The following is a 27,102-nucleotide window of genomic DNA, read 5'->3' on the forward strand; positions in this document are numbered from 1 at the left end:
ACCAGCTCTTCTCTCTCTCTCTTTCTCTCTCTCTCTCTTTCTCTCTCTCTCTCTTTCTCTCTCTCTCTCTCTCTCTCTCTCTCTCTCTCTCTCTCTCTCCAGGTAAGGGTATGATTCCTTATATATGATGCTTTGAGGTGAGAGCCATAGTCCCATTGGTCCATGAATTTCAGCTTCCAGGAGGAGTCTGCATCCACACCAACCATTGGCCTACTAAGTTAACATTTTCCTCTATTCCCATATATGCTGAGAACACTGGAGTCATCAGGTTTAAGGGAGATCTTACAATCTTAAGAGATTGAGTCCTTGTCCTCTATGCGGGAGCCACTCCCACTGAGGGTTTTGCGTAATGGGTTTACCTAGCTAGCCTCACAGCGCGTGACTGCCTCTTGGGTAAAAGGGACGAATTCCCTGGATTCCTCACACACACCCTCTGTTAAATGGGAGCTCCACTCTACCTTCCCCAATGTAAAACGGAAGTCTATGGGTTCATGTTATTTTCCTTTTTGGTGTTCTACCGAAAAACAAAAGGGGTATAAATCTAAAAACCACCTCATAACTCATGCATTTGAATCCTTCCTGAGCCTCATCCAGGTTAAGGGAGAATGACCAGTCAGAATTGACATCAGTTTAAATAATACTGTAGAATGGTAATGGTCCACTTGATAGCCAGAGCCTCCAGTTCCACTGTGTCGGGGACAGTTTCCAGCTTCTATATATACATAGCAAAGAATTGGAACGCACTCCCAAAATCTCTCTGGGTAAAAGTTAATCACCTTTATATTCAGAGAAAAGTAACCCTTTTCTATTATTGAAACCTGGAGGCCGTGACTTTCACTTAGTGACAACTAGTTGGTCGCCTTATGCCGAGCTTGCAAGAGTTTATATTACTCAATATTGTTACTTTGACCCACAAGCTACGGTCGTCTAGTCTTCGGACTTCTTCTTTTCGACGACTGCTTTGTGGACTTCCTGCCACCGAAGACATCCACCACTGCTCAGCGACTGGTGTACTGATCAACGTCTGTCGACCGCGTGGCCCTGGCCTTCTGGCCAGACCCTTACAGTAAGGACAGTGAGGCCCAGGAGTTATTGTTTTTCCGAGAATGCATTTCCTTTGCCCTTCTCTTTCCCTTTTCTGTCTGGCTGCTATCTACCTCTGCTATGGAGAGGACACCCTTTAAATGTTGTCCCTCGTGTAACAGCAAATTCCTGTGGAAGGACACCCATTGCTGTTGCAATAGGTGTCTACCACGTGAAATCGACGAGCGTTCTTGTAAGTCCTGCAAGCTTTTCCGTCCCAAGACGTTAAAGGACAGGCAGACAAAACAGTGGGTGGCCTATGTAATGCAGGCATGAAAGTTGTTCCCCCCCCCCCCGTTGGCGCCAGCGTTTCGGATGACGAGGACTCCATCGGCAGCCATGGCTCCGACCTGGAAGCCATAGACCTTTTGGCAGAATCTTCTGGTTCCCAGAGGCCCGGCACCCGCCCCAACAAACAGGCCACCGGCGCTGTTATGGGGAGTTCACACCCCGGCGACAGAGGCACACACGCACCACCTAAACCCAAATACACAACCCCTAAGGCCTCTTCGACGGACATGTCGAAGAACGCCAACAGGCTCATCGGAATCTTCAGTGTCTTCCAAACCTCGCGTTTCAGTGCCCCCCGCGCATCAGTCTTCTCGCCATGCGACTTGGCTCTCTTCTCACAAGGGCGTTACCCCTCAGAAAACACACAGTCACCGTCACGCCGTTGAAGGGCGCGCTAGCACCTAAGGCTTCGGTAGAGTCGACAACGACGACAGTGTCATAAGGCAGGTCGAAACCTAGTATTCAACCCCCGAAAATACACGAGAGTCTCACGGCTGTTGTTTCGGCAGTAGGAGTATTCAGGGGCCCCCCCAGACTCTCTCAAAGGCTTTGTCAGGGAAATCTCCCCCTTCTGAATAGCTCTTTCCATCTGCAGACCCCTCTGCATCTTCCCTGTGGACCAGGCAAAGATTTGAGAATTACATGGACAAGATGGCCCAATTTATAGATTTCTCGGATAAATACACTACTCCCAAGAGACATGGGGAGAAAGACTCCTGCCCTATCCTACAAAAGCTGCAAAAGCTTCCCGTTCATACACAAGTCCACCAAGAGGAGGCCTTTGATTATTCTGAACAGGAGGATACATATGAGGACAATCCTTTTGATCAGCACACAGCTGACCAGGACTGGGAGCAGGATCAGCCATCAGATCAGGGGCCTTGGCTTTCACCCACACATAGCCCTGAACCTGACATTATTTGTCTCGGCCGACCATCTTCACCTCAACAAAGACAATCATCGCCTGTGGATGATAAATGCTCTTTAATGCCATCCTAAAAAAGGCTGCAGATCATTTTGAGATCGCTACAAAGGAGAAAGCTCCTGATGGACGACTTTGTAGAAAATATTCTTAAAGAGAAGCCTCTCACTAGTTGGGCTATTCCGCTAATTAATTCAATAAAGAAATGTCTTGCTCCTTCTTTATGGTCTTCCTCCCTCACAAGGTCAGTCAACTCTTGGGTTGAGAAATAGTTTTGCCACGCTCCCTCTGACCCTACGTATATATGAGGTCACGCCACTCCAAACTCCCTAGTTGTTATGACCACTAGAAAGCGGACAGGGGTTCCACTATCCACAGCGGAAGCTCCCCCCGATAAAGATTGCAAAAAATGTTATGCTCTAGGGAAGTGTATTACCACGTCTGAGGCCTATTCTACTAGAATATCTAATAATACAACTCTCCTCGCTTGTTACAGCGATGTCCAATGGGGCCTGCTCCAGAAGGTCTTCAAGCAGTCCCAGAGCCCACACGATCACGCCTGCTGGCGGTCATCACTGAGGGCAGACATGTGACCCATAACATTTTCAGGAACACTTTAGATGCTGCTGAGACTGGGGGACGTACTCTAGGCCAGGGGACTCTTCTTAAGAGACACGCCTGGCTTAAAAACTCTGGTCTTCCTGGTCGGGGATGTCTGTCATCATTGATCCACGCATGGGAGAGGATCACATCAGACCAGTGGATGTTAAAGACATTCATAATGGTTACTGTATCGAGTTCCACTGGCCACCTCGATACCACCCACCGACGTGCAGACGCCAATCACCAGCACACCTGCAAATCCTGCTGGAAGAGGTGCAGATCCTTCTGGAAAAGGGCGCCGTAGAAGTCGTCCCCATTCACCAGGTAAATGAGGGTATTTATTCAGTGTACTTCCTTGTACCCAAAAAGGATGTCAAACCGCAAAAATTCAGAATGACAACATTGCAGGAGGTAATCCCGCTGTTGCGGCAGGGTGATTAGATGGCCACACTGGATATGAAAGATGCATACTTTCATATTTCAATTTTGCCAACTTAAGGTTCATGATCGAGAACACCCACTATCAGTTCAAGGTTCTTCCCTTCGGCATTGCCTCAGCCCCAAGGGTGTTCACAAAGGTACTGGCGGTAGTAGCTGCTCACTTGTGCAGGCAGTCCATCCCAGTTCATCCTTACCTCGACGACTGGCTAATAACAGGGCATTCGTACGGAACATGCCTATCAAATACCTAAAAGACGGTAGATCTCCTTTTCAGCCTAGGGTTCTCGATCAACGAGAAAAAGTCCAGCCTGGACCTCAGCCAAGTAAAACAATTTCTGGGGGCTTTAATTCGGACCAAAGACTGCCTTGTCTTTCTCTCCAATGAGAGGGTTCAAAATATGCTGTTCCAGATCTCTCACTATGTAGCCGGTCACGAGGTGACTGTACGCAAATCCATGCGGCTTTAGGGATGATGGCCTCCTGCATCTCCCTTGTACCACACGCGTGTCTGCGCATGCGCCCTATGCAAGAGTGGCTCTCAAGCCAGTGGTGTCAGGCTAGCAGACAATGGGACAATCTACTGGTTGTCTCGGCAGCCCTCGTTCAATCTCTGCAGTGGTGGTCTAGGGAAAACCTCCTGCAAGGGAAAACCTTCACCACCCCCGCAGTAGAAGCCACTCTCACCAGAGACGCATCTCTGCCAAGGTGGGTGGGGGGGCTCACCTTCATCAGACGGCGCACAGCGTGTGGTCTCCAGCAGTAGCATCCAACCACATAAACTTGTTGGAGCTGCTGGCAGTGTTCAAGGCCCTGAAGGCTTTCCAAAATTCACTTCCAGGGGAAGACAATTCTAGTCCTCATAGACAGTACTACAGCCATTGTATTACTTGAACAAACAAGGGGGTACTCACTCTCCAGGGCTGTCCAAACTGTCCCAAAACATATGGAAATGGGCTCTCAAACACAAGAGGTTCCTCCTGTTGCAACACGTTCCAGGGGAACTCAGTCTTCTGGCGGACGTACTCGGCAGCGACTTCCCCTTACCTGCAGTGCATACGTTTTTGTACTCAACGTCTTCGCAGACTGGGGTTTCCCAGAGATCGGCTTGTTTGCAACTCTGGAGAATGCACAATGACCAGATTACGCCTCCAGGTAACCTCAGAACCGCGCCAAGGGTAACAGTCTCTGGATAACATGGTTAGTGAAATTTGTCTACGCATTTACCCCGATTCCCCTGCTCAACAGGATAGTGCACATGATACACCAAGAACCAGTCAGGATGATTCTGGTGGCCCCGATGTGGGTCCGTCAACTTTGGTTCTCCCATCTCATGGCAATGTCAGTCTCCCCTCCCAGGAAGCTGCCATGCCTGTACAACATGCTGTCACAAGACCAGGGGGAGACACTACATCCATACCCTCAAACTCTCAATTTAGCAGCCTGGCTCCTGAGGTCATAGAGTTCGGGCACCTCCAACACCCTCAGAGTTTTATGGACATACTCTGGGGAGCACGGAAACCTAACACCAGGTATTGCTACTCCAGTAAATGGAAAAGAGTTGTCATCTGTTGTAATGGCAAAAGCATCAATCCTATTGAATGCACACCAACACATATATTACTGTACCTAACCCACCTGTTAGATTCAGGTCTGGTTTTTCAAAATCCCTAAAGGTCCACTTAGTCGTGTTTTCAGCATACACCACGTCCCAGAAAAGAGTTTTGTGGTGGCAAATTCGAATAACTAAGGCATATATGCAAGCGGTAAAAATACTTCATCCCCCATTTCCGACCCAGCTCCCGGTTGGGACATGAATGTTGTATTAACTAGACTAATGGGGCCTCCCTTTGAACCAATGCACAAGGCTAGCCTTAAAGCTCTCAACTACAAGACCGCCTTCTTGGTGGCGATCACATCGATAGGGAGAGTTGGTGAACTACATGCCCTTTCAGTTCAGGACCCCTTTGGCACGATTCACAAAGATAAGGTGGTCTTGCGCACTCACCCACGGTTTGCGCCTACATTTATTTCAAAGCTTCATGTAAACAGCCAATAGAACTACCCACCTTTTTCCATAACCCCACTAACGTGGCAGAAAGAAGCCTCCACACACTGGATATGAGGAGAGCGTTATCTATTGTCTGGAGAAGACAAAACCATTAAGAAAAACAAGTTTTTCCTTTCAGTAGCAGCTGGTAGAGAAGGGGACCCTGTCTCTAAATCGGCTATTTCAAAGTGGATCGTAAACTGCATCACACTGTGCAACTCTTGCCAAGAGAGATCAGCCCTTCACGCCTAGAGCACACTCTACTCGGGGCACCATGGCTACCATAGCATTAATTGCAAATGTTCCTCTTGAGTCAATTTTCAAAGCAGCACCCTGGAGTTGTGTACACACCTTTACACAACACTATTGTATTGCTTAGATGCACACTCTAGGTCTGATTCTCAGGTGGGACAAGCGGTGCGAAGACATCCCTTTGCTACTGTTCTTTCACACATCCCACCACCATCTCTGGGTACTGCTCGCTAGTCTATGCACAGCATGTGATTCTAAGCAGATTAACAAGCATTAGGAGACATGCATTACTCACTGTTATAGCCTTTCTGATGATTGTATCTGCTTCCTTTGCCCCCTTCAACTAATCCAGAGTAGGACTGTTCAAGATCCTCTGCATCATTCGCAATGCTTTCTGGGGCCTGTGATCCACAACATCCATCTCTCTCTCCCTAAATACCTTTTGCTAGAACCCTTAGGTCTTCTAGGTTCAACTCTTTGCAGATTAGCCGCTTTTCCAAGCAGAGTGTGGGGGGTAGATCCTCTCCTCTGCAGGAGCCTCCCTCTTGAATGGCCTCCCTGCACCTTTCAGACTTGAGCCGGATCTCCTTAAATTCCAGAGGCTTCTCAAGACCCTCCTTTTCTCTTCTTCCTTCCCCCTCTCCCTCCCCACCTAATGTCCCCCTCTGCCAAATTTGACTGGCTGCCTGGGTCCTTCTGATTCATACAGGGCACCAGGCCCTCCCCGCCCATGTCTACCCCAGCACCTCGGCTCCCCTGAACCACCCACACCCTCCCCTAACCTGCACTTGCCCTTCGGGGCTCCCTCCCCCTGCACTAGCCTGGCTGGGCCTGTATCCCTATTGAACCTATCCAGCCCTGTCCTCGCACATAGCATGTGGACCGTCATTCCCCTTCACTCTCAAATTCCCCTGGAACTTGTCCACCTGGCCTCCCCTTAGCACTTGCGTAGCCCAGGGGCCCTCTCCCCCCTTCCTCTTTCCCCCAGAACTTCGCGTTCTCCACTCCGACCTAAACTGTCTTTCCCTCCTTAGCATTGCCACATTCCGCTCTGACCAGCACTTCCCCCCTCACCTCCCCACTTCCCTGCACTTCGTGTTAATGCACTTGCATGATACGAATGACACAAGGCCTAATAGGACCGTTTTTGTTCTTCTTCATCCCTGTTCCCCCCCCACCCCTTCTGCCTTGTTGCACCTTGAAACACCATTTGCTCTATTGGCGCATTCTAAATAACCTATAAATGCAAATACATGATGATTGTATCTGGGTTATGATGGCTGCATCTCGTCATATCATGAATATATCTGGTTACAGGACTGTCCATTCTGTAACGTAAATTGAGTTTTGTTTATGTTTGTCTTTAAACTATCATAAATTAACACAATCAATTGGGGTATATGATGTTGTTGTATTTGGTCATGTGACACTGAATGTATAATTTGATGGCAATCTCTAGGTATATGAGAGCGCGGTTGGCATGAAATCCATACTTGGCATACCTGGCCACGGCTTGCAAAATCTCCTAGGCCACTTGTATTGGCGAGGAGATTTCATGCACAGCGAATACCATATGCATGATACTCTATCTTGCTGGCGAGTATGGAGTTCTTTGACCATTTTATTTTTGCTTGTATTTGGCATTTACTGCAAACAAGCTTTGCTTTCATTAAATGGCAAATAGAAGTTTCACTGTGCATGGCTGGCCTTTGGGTGGTGGCATTGCACCAATATGAAGTGTGCACCATTCTAGAGAATGTATTGGTACATATTTTATCATGGGTCACTAAGGGGAGAGTGCATTTCCTATAGGTCGAGTATGTACGCTAAGGAACTCGCCTGGTAGATGTAGTGGGATTTTCAAGAGTGTGCAAGGTCTGCTGGCATATGATGGAAATACTGTATGGTTATAAATAGGCAAATGCATGCATAGCTGGGCATATAATGGATGAAGCTTGGCATATGATGCTTTTTGTGGCATGTAGTGGTAATACCATTAATATATTAAATAACTGGCTATATAGGTATGTACACGGGCATAAGAGCAAGTAGCTGGACATTTGGAGGTTGTATCTGGCCTTCTAAGGCACCGTATTGCCATACAATTGCCAAGCAGGTTGACTTTGTGTAGGCATGTTTTTAAACGGTGCAATTGAGGATTGGGTTGGGTTGTGTGTGAAGAATTATGGGTTTGTGGATTTTAAAATGTCTTCTTATTCTTTTTCTACACACAGATCACATGCTTGGATATTTCAAGTGGAGGAGGACTTGGGGTGTCCACTAGCACTGATGGGACGATGAAAATTTGGCAGACAAACAATGGCGAGCCTAGGGTAAGAACCCAGAGGAGAAAGTTTTATAATGGATAATGCCTTCTCTTAACTCTTCAGATTCTACCCGCAGAAACTCTTCAGGAGTGTGTTGATGGGTGGATGAGGGAGGGCCAGTATTGTACTGTACTGTGTCATGGATATGTGACATCATGCACTTACTGGGGAAAAAGTAAGCACAGGGCAGGGCAAGAGCAATGTTTGATAATGCAGGTGCAATTACTGCCTGCCCTCATTACGAAACATTTCAGTAGGGAACTGGTGTGTGACAGTATGTGTACTAGGGAAATGTAACTTCCTGTTCTAAATATGATCGTATTTTATAAGCTTAATGCAAGTGACAGGGCAGGGGATGAGAACGTCTGGCAATCTTGTTTATTGATGAGCACCTTGAGAAAATGCCCACAAAACACAGTCATCCACAGTACGATAAATATAAGATCTTACAATACACACTTTCATGCACACATCCAAACAGGAACACAGATCGCACAAATTGTAAACAAATTATAATAAACAGGTAACCCTTTCTGGAGGGAAGTCGGGAGTAGAGCCGGGAGAGAAATATGGCTATTGCCGAAATATTGATGAGTGCAGATCTCAAGTAGCCAGGATCTGTGTGTGGGTAATTTACTAGGTGTTTCTTTGAGGCAAGTGTCTGGAAAACTCTGGCCTGTGTGTACCCTTTAGTTGGTATGCTTTGGTATCAAGTGTGAATTTGTTTGTAAGGTTTTTAACTGTACTTTGCTTGCCAAGTGTAACCCCCCCCTGACCCTCCAAAGGAAGTTTAAAATATACCCTCTATATATAGGGTAGGTTTTGTGGCAGAGAATAGTGCTTATACCTGACACAGGGCTCCAGGTATTCAGGGCCGGCTATCAGCAACCCCTCATTGATGGGGACCTGGCAGCTTTAGTATAGCAAGCAAAAATGTTGTGCGCCCTCTATTAGAACTCTGCAGAACTTACCTTTTCATGAAGGAGCTACATGTGTATGCAGAGTTGGCTTAGAACAGACCCGAATTTACACTTGCACTAAAATGTCTCTAGAACTCATATTAACATGCTGTATCAATGCATATATGTTATTTATGTATACTTGAATATATGTATATATTCCCTTATAAAAGTACACATAAGCATTATAAACAGCAACATTAACAATGACCATTATTAGTTAAAGGATACATAAATACCATCCTTGCAGATCTACTATCCTCCTATTTTACTTCCTAAACCCAGCATCAATATGTGAAGTCAGCAGGTAAATGTGTACTCGCAATAGTACTGTTTAGAAAGGCAGCCTGGTATTGATGATCCTGAAACAATCCACTGAAAACATCCACTTGTGTGGGGTGGGGGAGGTTAGGGAAGGAAAGAAAAATTACTTTACAAATTGCAACCCACACTGGTGTCTTCTACTCCATGATGTAGAAGAGTGGAGCCCATAGGGGTCAGTTCTGTGGAACCCCGCAGCAATAAGTCGACAGGACACCAAGTCTGATGCATATAACAAGCTTTGTATTAGAGAGGAAATAAACAGCATATACTGAATTATCAGCTGATAATTAAGGAAGGACAAGTGGCAGTAGTTGTCAAACAGAGCTCCAAGGGGTTGTCCCAGAGCTGATCTTATATAGCATGTCATAAGCATATCACTAATATGTTATAGTATGTTCTAGAAATTCATAATGGTAGGTGGTACTTTCCATGACGTTGCATATATTTTGTAATAACTGAAAGCAGCTGGTTCCAGAGAAGTCTTGCGGTTACATGAACAGCGTACATTGTGTTGTAATATCGATAAGCAGCACTGCTGAAAACAACTGTTACATACCATATATGGTAGTAATGCAGCACTTACAGAGAGCAAGTGAAAGAAAGAATATGACATGTCCTTTTAGCTGTTACTGGGCCTTTGGCGATTCTGCCCAAGGCGGGGTCTGGCCATGTCCGAGGAGCTAGGTGCAGGAGGAGGTGTTGGGCTAAGCCAAGATGAAGGATTTAAGGCCTAAATGTATGAGTGAGATTGTTATAGAATAATGTGCATTAATAGCCCTGCCACATCAACCCCCCGTTTGGTTGTACCTGAAACAGGGTTTCGATCACAGGGCGTAGAATTGGAGGATAGGCATAAGGACTATCAAAATACAAATGCAATTGGAGTGATGGGGTTTCTAAGATCTGGTACATCTTCTCGTCGGACAGCTGTACAAGTAAATCAAGTATTTCCTGTTCTTTGGAGGGATTGTCCTGATCGGGTGGTATTTCTACATTAAGGGGTAGCAGTTTTGTATCAGCAGTCATTGCGAAGGCAACAATTATAACAATAATTATCCAAATACCATGAAGAATAGATGAGCAAAGGGTCCCGAAAGTGTTCTGAATCCATGTTAACAGTGACTCAGGATAGCCTTCGTTAATTTCATGCAAGGTGCTACCAGCCCCTTGGAGGTTCTTTATGACATCCTCAAACTGGGAGGAGTTATCGGGCACCCATGTGCAGCAATCCTGTCCAATAATTTTACAAGTCCCCTTTGGGCACCTAGTAAATAATCGAGAGCCATTCTATTCTGGAATACCAAAGTTCTGAGTGCTACTTGTTTGCTTTTAAGTATCTGGATGCCTTTGGCAGTATTGTTACTACTTGTTCGAGGAGGAGTGATGGGGAATGTAGATCGGCTCCGTTTATAGCAGTTCCGATGTTATAGACCAGAAATGCTAGGAGTTCATTGAACCATTCCCAGGCGTTCTGCTTGTGATGCCGGGGGGTTTGGGGGGTGTATGCTGTGCTACTGGAAAAAGATGTACGTGGCCGATTGCTGGGCGAATGAACCTGATGGTACATTGACCTGTCCAGTTGACTGGTAGCCATTGGTAGGCTGTAGCACCACAAAGGAAATATAATCCTCTGTAGGGTTGGAGATGGCTAGGGGCTGTGATGTTACTATGAAGGTGTGCTATCAGTTTAACAACCTGGTGCTGATGTGCTGTGCTATTTGCACGACGGTTAAGTACGTAGGTGGCTGGCGTAATACCCATCTGTAGGGTTCCCTGATGGGTGAAAGAGATGAGAGCGTGTGGAACAAATGCGGTCATGATCTTGGGGGTTAAGGTATTGGCGAAGCTGGGGTAGACGAATATGCGGGGGAACGGATGCCCTAGAGGGGGACAAGAGGAATCATTGACACTGAGGAAATAACACCATTCAGCAAAATTGAACAGAACAGGGACACAGGGGATCCCTCCACTTGCGTACATAGGGGTGTGTGAGCATACATAGCAATCAGAGGCATTCATTGGATGTGCATAGGACCATAAGAAATTCAGGTATGTGTTGGTAATTGTAATTGTTTATTTATACAGCGCTTATACACAGGTGGAGTGCCTCAAGGCGGGAAGGGAATACAGTAATCATTTTTAGGCCTTGAAATTTCTGAATGATCAAACAGAAAAAATGACCATACTAGTCCCGACGGCATTTCTCCCAGTGCAAGTGCATGAAGTGTTACAGTTGCGACCAAGCTAGGGATGGGGGACAAAAAAAGGGGTCGGGGCGACAGGACAGACAAATTTACTAGTCCTAGTACATTTAGGTCATGCATGCGTACAGACGGAGGTGCGAGGAAAGGGGGTGGGGAAACAAACACGTCCAGGCCAGCAGGGCCCTGGGTTAAGTGTAGAGAGGTTGCCCCGCTCAAGGAGCTGAAAGTGCAGTAATGCTGAACATAGTGCAGCGGCCCGGAGGCAAGTGCAAAAGACTGGCAGGGGAACCTGTGACCTGTAAGGCTCTGGAGGTGAACCAGGCAACCAGTCAGCGAACTGAACAGAGTTAGGGAGGAGAAGGAGGGTGGAGAGAAAGAGAACAGAGGTTTGCAGGGGAGAGAGAGAGGAGAAGAGGAAGGTCTTGAAGAGTTCCAGAACTTAAGGTGCTCCGGCTCAAGACAGAGCGAGGCGGGGAGGCTGTTCTAGATGAAGGCACCGGCAGAGGATAAAGATCTACCCCCAAATCTCTGTTTGTGAAAACGGCTCACCCGCAGAGAGTTGGAGGCCAAAAAGCGGTGGACTCTGAAGGGAGAGTATTTAGGAAGGGTACGTTGTAGGTAGTGTGGGCCCCGGCCCCAGAAAGCCTTGTGGATTATGCAGAGGGTCTTGAACTTGATCCTTACAGCCATAGGGAGCCAGTGGAGGGATTTCAGCACCAGAGAAATGCGGCCACTGGGCCTGAGGCCAAGGATAAGTCTTGCGGTTCTATTATGGATGAGTTGTAGAGGGCCGAGTGCAGAAGTAGGAAGATTGAGAAAGAGGCTATTGCAATAGTCCAGCCTAGAGAGAACAAGGCTCTCGAGGTGGTGAGCCTCAAGGGTCCGGGGGGAGCGAGAAACGGTAGAATGACTCTGAGGAGGTGCAGTTGGTAGTGGGACCTATTTGAGATGTCTGAGATGTGAGAAGAGAAGGAGAGAGTGGAGTCGAACATGATCCCTAGGTTTTTTGCCTCATTGGTAGGTGAGGGAACAGGGCCAAGGGAGGCCGACCAGAGTGAACGTGGGAAGACTGGAGCAGGGGTCCCAATGAGGACGATCTCTGTCTTACTGGCATTCAGGCAGAGATCGTTAGCAGCACACCAAGACTAAATTGTGGATAGACAGTCATGGATGAGCGAGGAGGGGGAGGGGGAGGAGGAGGTCGAGAGTAGCCTGAAAAAGAGCCGAGTGTCATCTGCATAACACTGAAAGTTAGAGGTAAAAGTAGAGATCCTCTGGGCCAAGGGGGCCATGTATATATTAATTAACCAAGGGGATAGGTTCGATCCCTGGGGGACACCACAAGTAGAGAGAGTGATAGAGGAGAGAACAGACCCAAATTCCAAAAGAGAAAGGAGGCGAGCCACGCCAACGCCTGATCTGTGATGCCCAGGGTTTCCCAGAGATGGGAGTTCAGGATTTTGTAGTTTAGCGTATCAAAAGTAGAAGAGAGGTCGGGAAGAATGAGGACAGAGTGAGAGTTAGAGTCAAGATTTGATAGCAAGTCATCACAGTTGTTCAGAAGAGCAGTTTCCATTCCTCTGGATGCTCTAAAGCCAGACTGATGGTCATGGAGGCAACCAACAGATTCTGTGTGGAGGGTAAGTTGAATGATGACCAGCTTCTCCAGGGATTTTAAGGGGTGATGGACATCAGGCGATAGTTTGCCAGAATGGACAGGTCTGCGGAGGGTTTTTTGAGCAGAGGGTGCACAAGAGAGTGCTTGAGAGGAGAATGGAAACCTCTAGTGGCGAAACAGAGGTTGCAGAGGTCATCCGGGGCTGGAGTGAGAGTGTCAATATTGTCCTTGATGGTTTTGGAGGGGCAGGGGTCCACCTGTTTAGAGGAGGCTTTCATAGACCGGACTTATCTAGAGACCTCATCAGGTGTGACGGGAGAGAGGAAGGAGAGAAAAAGGTGAGGGTTGGGGGCGGCCGAAGGGGTCCAAGAGATATTGGTGCAGGAGGGGGAGCAGAGGAGAGCGAGGGCTAGGATGTCCAGTGTTTTGCTGGTGAAATGTGCAGCCAGGGCTGAGCAAAGGGCCTGCGTTCGTGCCGTAGAGGATGCGGCTTCCATTGGGTTGGCCAGTTCCTTGCAGACTTTGAAAAGTTTGGCCATGTTGTTAGATGCCGCAGATATGCAGGCTTGAATGTAGACTCTTTTCTTGGAGCGGATGGCAAATCTGTATTGCCTTTGAAGAGGTTGGCAGGCCAGTTTGTCAGAGGGTGCACCTGAAGATCCCCATTTCTGTTCCGCTGCTCTGCACTTGCGTTTAAGGGTAGCCAGATCGGAGTTGTACCAAGAGTTGCACCTTTTGGCAAACTTCAGTCGGACCCTAATGACCGGGGCAAGATGTTGGAGATGGAACGCTGAAAGTTAGGGCTGTATCAGGGTGGTAGCCGCATGAATAGAAGGAGGAGAGTAGGTGGAGGCAAAGGCAGCCACCAACACTCTTTTCATGGGTTGGATGATCTTAAAGGCAGGAGGCGGTGTAGGGTGTGCCATTGCTAAAGGAAATGAGAGCTTCAAGTAAGAAGAGAGAAGAGAATGATCAGTCCACGAGAGTGAGGTAATGAGAGGAATACAGATGTGGCCAGCATTGTGCGTTGGACCCGAGGGTAGAATGGAAAGAGAAAGGGAGTCATGCGCGTTGAGGAAAGGTCCTCAAGAGTCCGGAGAGTCAAGATGGATGTTAAGATCCCCCAGCAGGAGGAGTTGGGAAGAGGAGAAGAGGAGAGAAGAGGCCAGGTCAGCCCATTCCGAAAGGAAGAGGGTGGACTGGCCTGAAGGTGGCCAAAGTAAGAGAGGCGACAGGAGAGAGAGATAATGGAAACCGGGATCCACTCAGGAAAGATCAAGGCTACTCCACCTCCTAGCCTATTGGGCCTGGGAACGGAGAGGATCTTGTAGCCTTCAGGAAGAAGTGTGTCAAAATTTGTGACAGAGCTGTCCTTAAACCATGTCTCAGTAAGAGCCAGAACATCAAGGTCCAGGTGTTCAAGAAAGTGGCAGATGTCCGGATACAGGACTTTTGTTGTGGGTAGTGGATTTGCTAGTAGCATGGTAAGAAACGGCAGCATGGCAGAGACCTGTAGGTGTTCGATGCCTGTGTTTGGGGTCTTAATTAATTCAAAAATTCTCCTACCTGATCAGCATATATGATAGCAGCGTACATAGAGAGATCAGCGTTTAAAGTAGAGAGGAGGGAGAGAAAAAGCAGGGTCCAATATCGCAGAATAAATTGAGCTGCACAGAAGGCAATGAGATCAAGTAAACTGATGGCAGTAAGAAACCGGGCCCACCAGTCGGACAGTATCTTCTCTACGGAATATTAGCTTGAGAAGCCTGTGAGAAAAGTGAGCAACAATCAAAAGAATGACATTCTGAGCAATTATCGCATGTAGACACTTTAGACAAATGTATTGCAAATGCACTTATAAGGAAATGGCAGTGTTATAACTATCTTATGCATTCCAACCCTACAAGAGATTGGACAGAGACCTGGTAGATTGGAGAAAGAATGATGATAAAGTTCAGGATGCCTGCAGGAATAACAATGATGCTGGTTTAGAGCTTGAAAAATCAGGCCACTGTTCAGCAATGATCGTCTGGTGAGCAGCTATAACAAAGCAGATGTGGGCGTGCCAGACTGTTCCTCCCAGGTGAATAAGGCAGATAATGCAGAGCAGGTAAACACATCAGCATGGAAGAGGAGACCCAGAGACTTCCCGCCGTTCTGGTGTCTTTGGCGTATGAAGGGGTGAGTAACTGAAGATAAGTCCTACAACTGAGTTGCTGGCTACATTCAGCTCGCCTCCAAACCCCTTGAGCTGGAGGACGTCTGCACCTACACTCCAGGTGCGCATCGTTATTGTCGCTGCTTTGGCAGCTGGGTTGGAGATAGAGGATTGAACTCCTCAGGACAAAACTATCTCGTGATTCTACAGATATTCCTGTCACCTTCCAAGAAAGAATCTTACCCCATCCTGGCTTTAGTGGATTGTGGGGCCATGGGCATATTCATAGATCATGATTGGGCCGCCAGCCATCACATTCCCTGCGAAACAAAGGCGACAATGCAACCTGTTGAAGCCATTGATGGGAGACCCTTGTCTTCTGGACCCATAACCCACCAAACCAAAGAGATTCTTCTTTCGATAAACAACCACCAAGAGATGATTAGATTTGACATCATAAGATCTGCCCACTATCCCTTGATTTTAGGCATGCCTTGGCTTCAGAAACACAATCCATACATCAATTGGGCAGCAGGCTCCTTGTTTCTTGGTTCAGAACATTGTATGTCCCATTGTTTATCTCTTACTACCATACCAAGCCCCTCTGAAGACCTTCAAGTATCCCAGCAATCCTCAGTAACTGTCTCCAACATTATCCAGATTCCCCAGGCTTACCAGACATACTCAGATGTGTTCTCAACAGCCATTGTTCAATCTCTCCCACCTCACAGACCTGAGGATTGTGCCATTGATACCGAGCCTTCAGCGGTGAATCCTTTTGGAAGAATGTTCATTCTATCCGAACCAGAAAAGAGGGCCCTCTGGGAATATCTGGATACCAACTTAACAAATGGAACTATTCGACCCTCCAAGCCCCCAACGGGAGCCTCTCTTTTCTTCATTCCTAAGAAAGATTGCAAGGAGCTTAGACCACGTTTGGATTATCGTGGTGTGCAAGTGGAAGCAGTCATTGCAGTCTCCATTCTTTTCGGGAGAATTCCTGTGCAAGAACTGGTTTTGGAGTCCTACTTCTCTGTTTACTACATCTGGTGGTGTAGGAGTTAAAAACTCCCAGGACCGCGAAGTGGTGTGCAAGTGGAAGCAGTCATTGCAGTCGGCTGAGGCAAGGCGGGGAACCTTTATTCATCATCCATTTTATGCATCAGGTAAACCCCCATTGACTTGATCTGCCGCCACTAAATGACATTATATTGACATTTAGGAATTGCTATTGGAACTGAGCTGAACTGAGCTGCTGACAGCTTGATAGCGCCACCGTGTTCATTGCGAAGAGCTATAAAAGCGTAAAGAGCGAGTACCGAGTGTTGCTATAATTCAATATTATCTTTGATAGTCATTGACAGTGAAAGTAGTGTGTGTGGGAAATAAGAGGAGCTGTGCGCGGCGACTGCGGGCTTTGTAGCCTTTGAGCCGCCCGACTCCGACGTATATTCATCTTAGTGTGGGAAGCAGAAGAAGGGCCGAGCGGCGACTGCGGGCTTTGTAGCCTTTGAACCGCTAGGCTCCAGCGTGAATTTTAACTGAATTCGAACTCCCCGTATAAAAAAGGAGCAGTTGTGCTTGACGTTTGTGGGGCTCGTGACTGCTGAGCCGATCGGCTCCAACGCGTTTCAACTTCTCCGAGCGGGAAATAGGTGGAGCGCTGTTTGGCGGCTCAAAGCTCTCAGCCTCTGAGCCGTTAGGCTCCAAACACGAAGTACGCCTCCGTTGCAGGAGGCAGGAGAAGGGTTGAGCGGTGTTCGCGGGCGTTTTAACCGCTGAGCCGTTTATTTCCCACTCATTCATCATTAACACGTGGGAAATTAGAAGAGTCAAGCCCATTACAGTTGTTTGACTAATTCGTGTTGGGGAATACGGTCAAACACTTGTGGTCTCTAATTCCCTAACCCTCAGTGTATTCTTATTTCTTTGTGCATTGCTCAAGTTCGGCTTTATCTTCCTTTGCTTTTCTTGGCATACATTAAACGCTAAATTGCACTAATGAAATTAAGGAGCACCTCATTGCATGATGATCCCAGAGCCCCTGAATGGGATGCCCCTAAAATTAAAAAATGCCAGTCGAATAGTGGCGCTACGTGCTCCACAGAGAATCCTAGCAGGGGTCAAACTATGTAAGTGGGAGAGTCGCTGACGCAAACACAAGCTTTGGTGCATGCAGACTCTTGCCTTTCAACTATTTCTACACCGGCAAGATGTGTTGGGACATTGCGCTCTGAGTCCACTTTAGTTGACAATTGGAAAAAAAGGACTTGAATATACAACAACAACTACAAAAATCCAGAAAAAAATAGAAGATCATTTTGGGGTACAAAATGCGGGACTTGAAAAAACAAGTCATAGACTCAGTAACACCTCTTCAAGCCCACTAGGAGCCATTAGTCAATCGGGTGAACGTGTCAATCCGCCCTTTGATATGGACACAAGCATTCCTATCTTGACCCATCTGAATTTTTCAATCATAGAAAACAACCAAGAACCTGTGGATCTGGTGCAGGAGCACCCACTGACAGAAGCATCTTTCGCTATTAGTTCAAGGGAAACCCAGGACGCGATTGTGGCTGAGGGGACTGAGTTGAATGTTAACACACTAACTGCACTCCGTTATGTGTTGAATTCACTGGTGTCTGTGTTTGAACTCTTGAAAGCGGAAGTACAAATTCAATCCGGATCTATGATGGAATTGACAAAAGAGGTAGCTGTATTGGATGGTTCCGTAGTAGGCTGTTGCAATGCCGTCAACTCAAGTGTATTGCCTAAACTACAATCAATGCAGTTGGAGCTTGTCAAACAAGGATTAGACATTTCTGCGATGCAGAGGAGCATTGCAGATATACAGAAATCAGGTGAGGCTGATAGATCTGTAAATAAAGCTCTATTAGCCCAATTGCAACAATATAATATAAATATGCATGAACAGGTGGGGCCGGAGCCTAAGGAGAAAGATCCTTCACATGAGAATGAAATATCTCTCTCAGCTTCAACACTAGAAGAATTTATGAGACTGGCGAATGTGAATGATTACCTCTTTGACGTAGTCCCAGTGGAGAAACTATTAGTAGTAAACACTGATAGTGAACCGGAACTCAAAGAGGACATATGTGATGAAGTCAGTATCATAAGCACAAATCAAGGCAGGAAAAAAATGAGAAAGAGGGCAGCAAGACGGATCAAAAGAATCAAGGAAATTTTTTTTTTCAAACAAATGAAAAAAATCTGAAAAAAAAGCCAAAGAACCAGATTAGAGGAAAACAAAATAATTCCGCGACTAATATGTTTTTAAAGAAAATTGGAACTGGGCGCTCCTCAGTGGCTGAGGATGATAAGGAAATTATTGAACTCCCATCCCCGGACAGACCACAGGCAAAAGAGCGAGGTGCAAAGAAGAATTCTAACCAAGAAAAATCCTTGCAAATCCCTCATGAAAATAGAAAAAAACTAGGTGTTAATAAAAACGAGGTCAATCGTAGTATGCTAATGAAAGGATCGCAAACAGAAAAATGCCCAAATCAACCTAACCCATTACCTAATTTAAAGAAGGCCATTCCTTTGGTTCCCATTTTCCTGAAAGTGAAACCAAAGATGGGCCCCCTGGTGACAATGAATGATGGTGGACCGGTGGCAATCATGAATCCCAATATGAAGGTTGCTCTAATCTTCTTGAAAAAACAGAGTGCTCAAAAACATCTGGCAGTATTCAGTAACTTGGAGGTGAATGATATCATAAATGAGCCTAAGCAAGTTAAAGCTCATCCATATTCACCATTAGAAGCCTTGATAAAAGAAATCTCGCAGAGCGAGCTACGGAAGACACAACACCACGAGGTAGCACCTGCAGTCAAAATGAGTAATGACAGTGAAAGTGTGGATACAACTCATGGCAGTAAGGTGGATGTAATGGCCCACAGATCTGAAATTAGGAAGGCTGTAGATGCTTGTATGCAAGGCCATTTTATCCCTCCAAGCATAGTTCCAGTTTCGACAAATATGCAGTACAATATAACTGATTGTGACAGAAAAATTGTGGAGACTGAGAAACAAACCAAGAGAGGATTTGGGACTGGGGGGTCGATCCCAATGAATCCAGGAGCGGTAATATCTGCGATTACCCCCGTAAGCGTTGAATCTGACACCCCAGGGGTGAATATTCTTGTGGCTGATTCGGAATTATCTTCATCTGCATAAGTGAGTGTACCTAATGACTTTTCCAAAGAGGTGTTGTCCCTGATTAAAGACGCTTTAGGAGAATTGGTTCCGAATATGAGAGAGGAAAAAAATATTGCGACCACTACCAAGCGAGCCAACACACAAGATCCCCGGGGAATGGGGAAAGCCACCCCACGATTGGCCCTTTGTTCTATGATTCTGAAATGCAGACCAGCCCCATCCATTCAATATGACTTGAACCGCAGAGCAATTCTAGCAATTTTCTCTGACATACCAGCATTAGAGGATATTACTTCTGCGGATTTGACTTTGGTTGAATTCACATTCAGTCAGAATTTAAACGCAGTTCGGGTGTGGATGCAATCTAAGGTAATTCGTAACCTGGTATGGCAGGCCAAAAACTCTCTATTTGATCTGGGTTTTATGCTTAATATAGAAACGGAGAGTGTAACAGAACCTGAGGTGGCAAGTAACATGGAATCCATACCAAAGGCAAAAACTACAATATTGAATGGTCAAGATGCCAAGCAACAATCACAAGAGAGGGATTTCTGTGTGTGCAATTGTAATGAGAATTCAAATTAGCTATCTAACACTGCAAAGTTAATTCCTCTTGCTTTAGTCTGCTGGAATTCAAGAGGATTTAAACATCTGCTGAATAATGATGAGAGTGGCCTAGGTAAATTCGATGTAATTTTACTCCAAGAGACCTGGTTACTAAACCCCATAGTCTGGTCAGGATACCAGACACATTTGAATCCAGCTCGGAAGTCTGCAGTAGGTAGACCATCAGCAAGTCTACTGGTAGCCTTGAAAGATACACCAGGATCATCATCAAATCTGTGGGCAATGCCAAATGCGCACATGCTACTCGTAAGGGCAGTGATCAATGGCGATGCCTATGCGATTTTGAACTTATACTGGAATCCGGTAGCCATTTCATCTGAATGTTTTTATAGGGATCTGAACAGACTATTTGATTTAGTGTCTGCTGATGAAAAAATTCTGTATTTTGTCTTGGCAGGGGATTTGAATATGAATTGCTTAGCAACAAATGGTGTGCAAAAGAGTGAAAAGTTGTTGCAATGGAACGCAATGATTAAACTTAGAAATTTGCAAGTCTTAAATGGAGCATTTAAGACAGACACTCCTCCTGCACCTACCTGGAAGAGAGGAAACTCTGTATCCACTATTGATTTCATCTATGTAAATCCTGAATTATGGTCAGCAATGCGTTCCTTTTATGTGTCTTCATCTGTGACAAGTGACCATAACATGTTGTGTGCCAGTTGGCAAGTAATTGCAGAAGTCAATGTCATCAAACCTAAGGCAACGAAAGGTGGTTGCTTTGTGGTAAAGGGTGGAAAGAACAGACTATGATGGACGGAGAACGCCTTGTTGCACTTTAACCAAATTTTATACGACTCAAATAATTCAATTAATCGGCAAACATCTGATGTAGGTCTCATCTATAGTAATGTAATGCAAATGTATGGCCAACAGATGAATGCCGGCTCTCAAAGAGAAAGTCATATCCATGTTTTTGACAGATCTATATTTAATAGGAAGAGAGCTTATCGTGCCGAAGTAAGAAGTTTAACGAGGCTTCCTCCTGCTGTCAGATCGGTTCTTATAAAAAAAATTAGCTCGAACTATAATAACTGGCTTAAAGCATATCGAGCATCACTCTACCAAAAAGATGGAGCCACTATGCTGTCAACACTGGCTGATAAAAATATCTCAAAAATGTGGGCCATATTAAACCAAACAAATAATGTTCACCAGCTAGACCTACAAACAACGGCAGTTGAGGTACATCAGTGGACAGAACATTTCCAAACACTATATGCTTTACCAGTAAGCTCGGTCCCGACATTAAATTCGCGAGAGGTATTGAGGTTTTGGCTACACATTGATCTGAAAGAAATAAAAAAATTAATCATGACTGCAGTTCCCGTGCTGTGGGCCCTGACGGGATTTCGAATTTTCAAATGAAAAAACACCCTGAAGCTTGGAGTCTAATACTTTTCCAGATATTCTGGGCTATAAATAGAAATCAAAAGCTACCTCAGACTTGGACGGAAGCAATTACAGTTCCGATTTACAAAAATGGTGATCGGCAACTGCCGACGAGCTACCGACCAATTTCTTTATTAGATGCTCCTGCTAAGATATTTTGCCGAATAATATTAAAAGAGCTTAATGAGTGGGTGGATTAAAAACTGCCTGAGGGATCATTTTCAGTCAGGCTTTGTAAAAGGCATGGGCACAGTACCTAACATCTTAGCTTTAACAATGATACAATCTGAACATGCTGATGGTGGATTCCCCTTATATTTAGGGTTTATTGATTTCAAATCCGCCTTTGACTATATAGATAGAGAAATGCTCGTAGCTAAGCTCAGACAACATCGGTGCCCAACATCTTTAGTAAATTTAGTAATGTTATTACATACCACCACGTCTACGCGAGTTAAATTAAACATGGATGGAAAACTATCACCAGCCATCTTTACACATAGAGGGGTGAAGCAGGGATGGGCTCTCGCTTCATTCCTTTTCAATTTCTATATCCAAGATTTAGGACCTATACTAATGAATTGTGTAACAGATGCGCCTCGTATAGGATCACAAAAGGTTGCATATTTACTATATGCAGATGATCTGGTATTGTTATCCCGAACTCCCATTGGCCTACAAAATATGCTAAACCAACTGGGTTCATATCCAATGACAAATAACCTTGTGATTAATACAGCCAAATCTCAAATACTAGCTTGTAATAATAATGTCTCTAGAAAATATCATATTGAATGGTCACTTCAAAATTGTGTATTAACCAAACTGGCGAAATATAAGTATCTTGGAGTATATATAGAGCACAAGAAAACTTTAAGCACTATGACTGTTGAAATAAGAGCTAAACTGAATGCCTTGATATCGCAATCAAAAATTCTCCTAAGAAGATATGGGAAGTTTACATTGAAACATATTGTGTTCTTTTACAAGTCCAAGGTAATACCGATTTTACTATATGGTGTTGAGGCTTCGGCACCACAAAATCGTAAATTTTGGGATAGCATTGAAGCTAGATTTTGGAAAACGGTACTATCACTTGCATCTGGAACACCAATGGCCATACTGCGATTTGAATTGGGGTTGGTCTCCCTATATGCCCATGCATTATGGAAGCAGTGTGCTCTTCTACGAAAAATGTTAGATGGACTAGGGAAGCCCACCTTCCTGAATGTATTGGCTCAAAATCTTTTAACAGCAAAAAATGGTATGGCATCGAAGTGGAGAAACCATATTCTAAATGAGGCCTCTGATGCCTCGGTATCGATTGAGCTTCTTTTGACAAATCCTGACCGTGCCAAAAATAAAATCTATCAAGCAGATTGGATCAACAACATTGAACTTTGTACCAAACTTAAAGACTTTGATATCGATGCATTTGGCACCAAAAAATATGGAGTAATAGCTGAATATCTACTGAAATTTCCGTCACATGCATGCCGACAGAAATATCTAAGATTTAGATTAAATCAGTTTGAAACAAATGAGATCCTGTTTAGAAGAAAAGTAATAGCAAGGGAACAGAATTTCTGTCGTCAATGCAAAATAAAAACACAAAGAGAAACGTTACAACATCTTATAGTTGAATGTCCTGCATTACATGAGATAAGAGTGAAGTGTTTTGGGGAATAATTATTGGTTCAGTGTGACAGAGGGCGCACACAAATATGGAATCGTCTTTTCTTTAATCCAAGAATTACTATACAGATTGCTATTGTTCAATTTTTAAATATTATTTTTCCGGAAACGAAAACTGTATAAAGTGTATCAAAGTAAGTTAGTGATTGAAATGTGCAATGTAAACTGGATGGAGGCTGTATTTTTTATGTTGTCTTAAATGTGTATAATTAGGTGCAAGTAAATCTCGAGTATAGATGAATTCTTTTTATGCTATATGAAATGTATGCAAGATTTGAAAAGTTGGTTCACTAACTAATAACAAATAAAAAAAAATTATCGTGGCCTCAACCAATGCACCCTCAAGGACTGTTACCCATTACCTCTTATTTTGGACATCCTGGAGGCTGTAAGGGGTGCATTCATCTTTACAAAACTAGATCTCAGGGGTGCCTACCATCTCATTCGTATAAAAGGAGATGAGTGGAAAACAGCATTCAGAACACCCTTTGGCCACTTTGAGTATCTGGTTATGCCCTTTGGACTTGCTAATGCCCTTGCAATATTCCAACGTTTCATGGATCAGGTTTTTTCTGACATGTTGTTCCTTTTTGTCATTGTATACCTAGACGACATACTGATTTACTCCAAGGAACCTCGGAAACACGAAGAACACGTTAAGGCAGTTTTACAGCGTTTACGAGAACATAAGCTCCTGGCCAAACCTGAAAAAGGCCTTTTTCATGTATCAACCGTTCACTACCTTGGATTTGTTCTTAGGCCCAAGGGTATTGGGATGGATTCTTCCAAGGTTGATTCCATCCTATCTTGGCCTGTTCCTACCACTGTGAAACAAATTCAATCCTTCCTGGGGTTCGCTAACTTTTACAGGAAATTCATACCCACATTTTCTGATATTTTACACCCTATTGTCACACTGTTAAAGAAAGACACCCCCTTTAAGTGGTCCTCAGCCCAAGAGTCAACGTTTCAAAGGTTGAAGTCGGAGTTCACACGAGCCCCCATCCTGGCTCAACCTGAAACAGACCGTCCCTTCCTTGTTGAGGCTGATGGATCCGATTACACCATCGGACCAGTTCTGAAACAAGAACTTGATGACAAGATGGAATATCCCATTGCCTATCTCTCGTACTTTGACTTCCAGTGAAACTCATTATTCCATCCTGGAGAAGGATTTGCTAGCCATCCGACAAGCCTTCACTGACTGGCACCATCTCCTTCTGGGAGCCAAACACCCAGTACAAGTCCGTACGGACCATCGGAACTTACAGGTCTTACAATCCCTGGAGTGCAGAAACAGCCGTCAGGCCCACTGGGCCTTCTTTTTTGCCCAATATCGATTTCAAATCCACCACTTTCCTGGAGCACATAACAATATAGCTGATGCCTTGTCCAGACGTCCTGATTATGATCCCCTTGAGAACCGGACCTTTCCCAAGATGATTCCCAACACAGTATTCGTAGCCCAAGCCGTTACTGTCAAACTTATAAGGGAATAGGGGTCTCAATCCCCTCTTCCGAACCACAGAAGCCAAATAGATTGACCCCTCCCACCGTGGTTGGCACGGGTGCCTGAAGACTGATATCACAGGAAGCCACGTGGCAGCCAATGGGGGGAAGATGGAGTTAGGGAAAAGGGGATGGAGTGACAAAGGAAAGGAGGGGTCATACACAAGCAAATACATACAATACAGCGATATTCCTGAACCTGTACCTCTATTTCCTGAACACCTAACCTGACCTCCTGTACCTGTAATGACCTTGTTACATACGAATCATAAGAGCTCTTTAAACTCCACCTCACAGAACATAAACGGATAACCTAGAACATGGACTTTGAACCTAACATAGGGCTTGAACATAACGTAGGACTTGGACAGTCATTTCTCGAACGCACATAGATTGGCTTACAAGCTAAATGGCACAAACAAAAGGGTGTCCCTTTTTATGAAGACACGAGACACATGGCCCGTCGGGCACAATGAAGCCACAAACAATGATTGAGGAAACAAAACACACACGAACATGCCCTTGTACTGTGTGGACCCATATGTGTGCTTTACATAGTTTCTATATCTTTCCCAGTGCCCAGTTTTATCCATTCAGAGTTCATGTTTTCTCCACATGGCGTGTCTAATGCATGGCATGTATCTTAGGGCGTGTTGCCTCACACACCCACTACAGCGTTGAAGTAGTCAATTAATAAACAAGCAACTCCAGAATATGAACACTGGGGTCAAAAACACTTAACTGATGGTCCGGGTGCCTCACAAGGACATCCGGACCCTGAAGAGCGATGCCCAAAGCTTATGGGAGCCTGCTTCACCGCCGCGGCCCGTGGTTTTTCAGCTGTTCGTCACCGTCACGGCCCGGAGAAGCTCCAAGAGTCCTTTGGCGTCTGAGAATTTCTGCATGCCTGCTCCTAAGCTGCCGCCGCCCGTGCTGGACATCATTAATTACCTGCACCGAGGCACGGGCAGCGGCGAGTTTTAACAGTTGCTGCTAATGAGCAGCTGTTGTAGCGCGCGATAGGAGAACTACACCTTTCCCAACGCCTCATGGGAAATGTAGTTTATCGCCTCTTGCAAAGCAAGAAGCGCCGACCTGAAGCTTTTCTCAGATTCCTGACAGTTACTCTCTTGGAGGATATTCGAGCCAAGAGACAGTCTCCCGAACTTTGGAAGGAGTTTAAAGGAGACAATCGATGGAATCTCAAAATAAAGGATGGATATCTATTCGAGGATACACAGCTGGCTATTCCCACTCAAGGGCTGAGACCACTCAAGGGCTGAGACATAAAATCACAAACCTATGCCATGATACCCTCCATTCAGGACACTGTGGAATCTCCAACACCATTTGTCTTATACAGAGACAGTTCTGGTGGCCAAGGATGAAAGACGACGTAAGAACCTATGTCCAATCCTGTCCAGTGTGTAATCAGAATAAATATGATAACAGAAAACCAGCAGGTCTCCTACACCAACCAGCAATACCAACAAGACCCTGGGAAATCATTGCCACGGATTTTATTGTGGAATTACCTTCTTCCAGAGGATACACGACCATAATGGTTACCATCGATTTGTTTTCACATATGGCTCATTTTACACCCTTTTACAAACTACCATCTTCATCTGAATTAGTTGGGATTTTTTGGAACACACATTCAGGCTTCACGGACTACCTTCCAAAATCATTTCAGACAGAGGGCCCCTGTACATATCCCAGTTTTGGAAACAACTATGTCGGATATTGGGGATCCAGCGTGCCTTGTCCTCGGGCTATCATCCACAGACCAATGGAGCAACAGAACGAGTAAACCAAACCTTGGAACGGTATCTTCGCTGCTTCGCCACCAAAGTCCAGGATGAATGGTCACTCTTGATTCCTGTGGCCGAATTTGCTTACAACAATTTGGACCATTCAGCTATCAAGACCAGCCCCTTCTTTTGCAGTCAAGGTTTTCACCCTTCAGTTCTACCATCCGTTCTTCCACATCCTACCCCAGTCCATGCGGTCGATTCCTGGATTGAAACATTGCTCAATGTCCCTCAATTTTGCTGGGGAGGGGGGAAGCGGCAGCTCCTCCGCTTCTTCGTTTGGGGGAGAGGCGCTAGCTTGAGGTGGCTAGCTGGATGGCTGACGGTGTGGGCCAGGGTGCCCCAGGAGTTAGGAGTGCAGGCCGTGTGATCAGCCTGCGCCTTCTGGTGCGGACCGGCGAGGAGAGGGTCCGGGGAAAACTCTGGGGCCGCCAGGGGGGAGGGGAGGATGGAGGGTGTCCGTTTTCTTGCGCCGCCCATGACGCGTGAGCCGCGATCTCCCCTGGTGGGGGCCCAAGCCAAGTGTGAACCGGCCCCCACCTCACGCCCCCCGTCAGGCCCTACCTGTGTGTACGCCGACCTCGCCGCCTCCGCTGCAGGTGCTGGTGCTGGTTCTCCACGCTGGAAGGGAGCCGAGTCCCGCAATGGCTG

The 27,102-nt window shown here is 45.7% G+C and overlaps 1 protein-coding gene across 1 annotated transcript in view; it reads left to right on the plus strand.

Moving 5' to 3' along the window:
• Positions 1–27,102, plus strand: part of PAAF1 (proteasomal ATPase associated factor 1) — a 504,864-nt gene that overhangs the window by 155,128 nt on the left and 322,634 nt on the right. Inside the window, exon 5 of the mRNA XM_069640133.1 lies at positions 7,874–7,972. Coding sequence (XP_069496234.1) covers positions 7,874–7,972 — 99 coding nt within the window. The remainder of the gene's footprint in view (positions 1–7,873; positions 7,973–27,102) is intronic.

Source organism: Ambystoma mexicanum, chromosome 7q (genome assembly GCF_040938575.1).
Source record: "Ambystoma mexicanum isolate Mex_15411 chromosome 7q, UKY_AmexF1_1, whole genome shotgun sequence".
NCBI classification, from domain to species: domain Eukaryota; kingdom Metazoa; phylum Chordata; class Amphibia; order Caudata; family Ambystomatidae; genus Ambystoma; species Ambystoma mexicanum.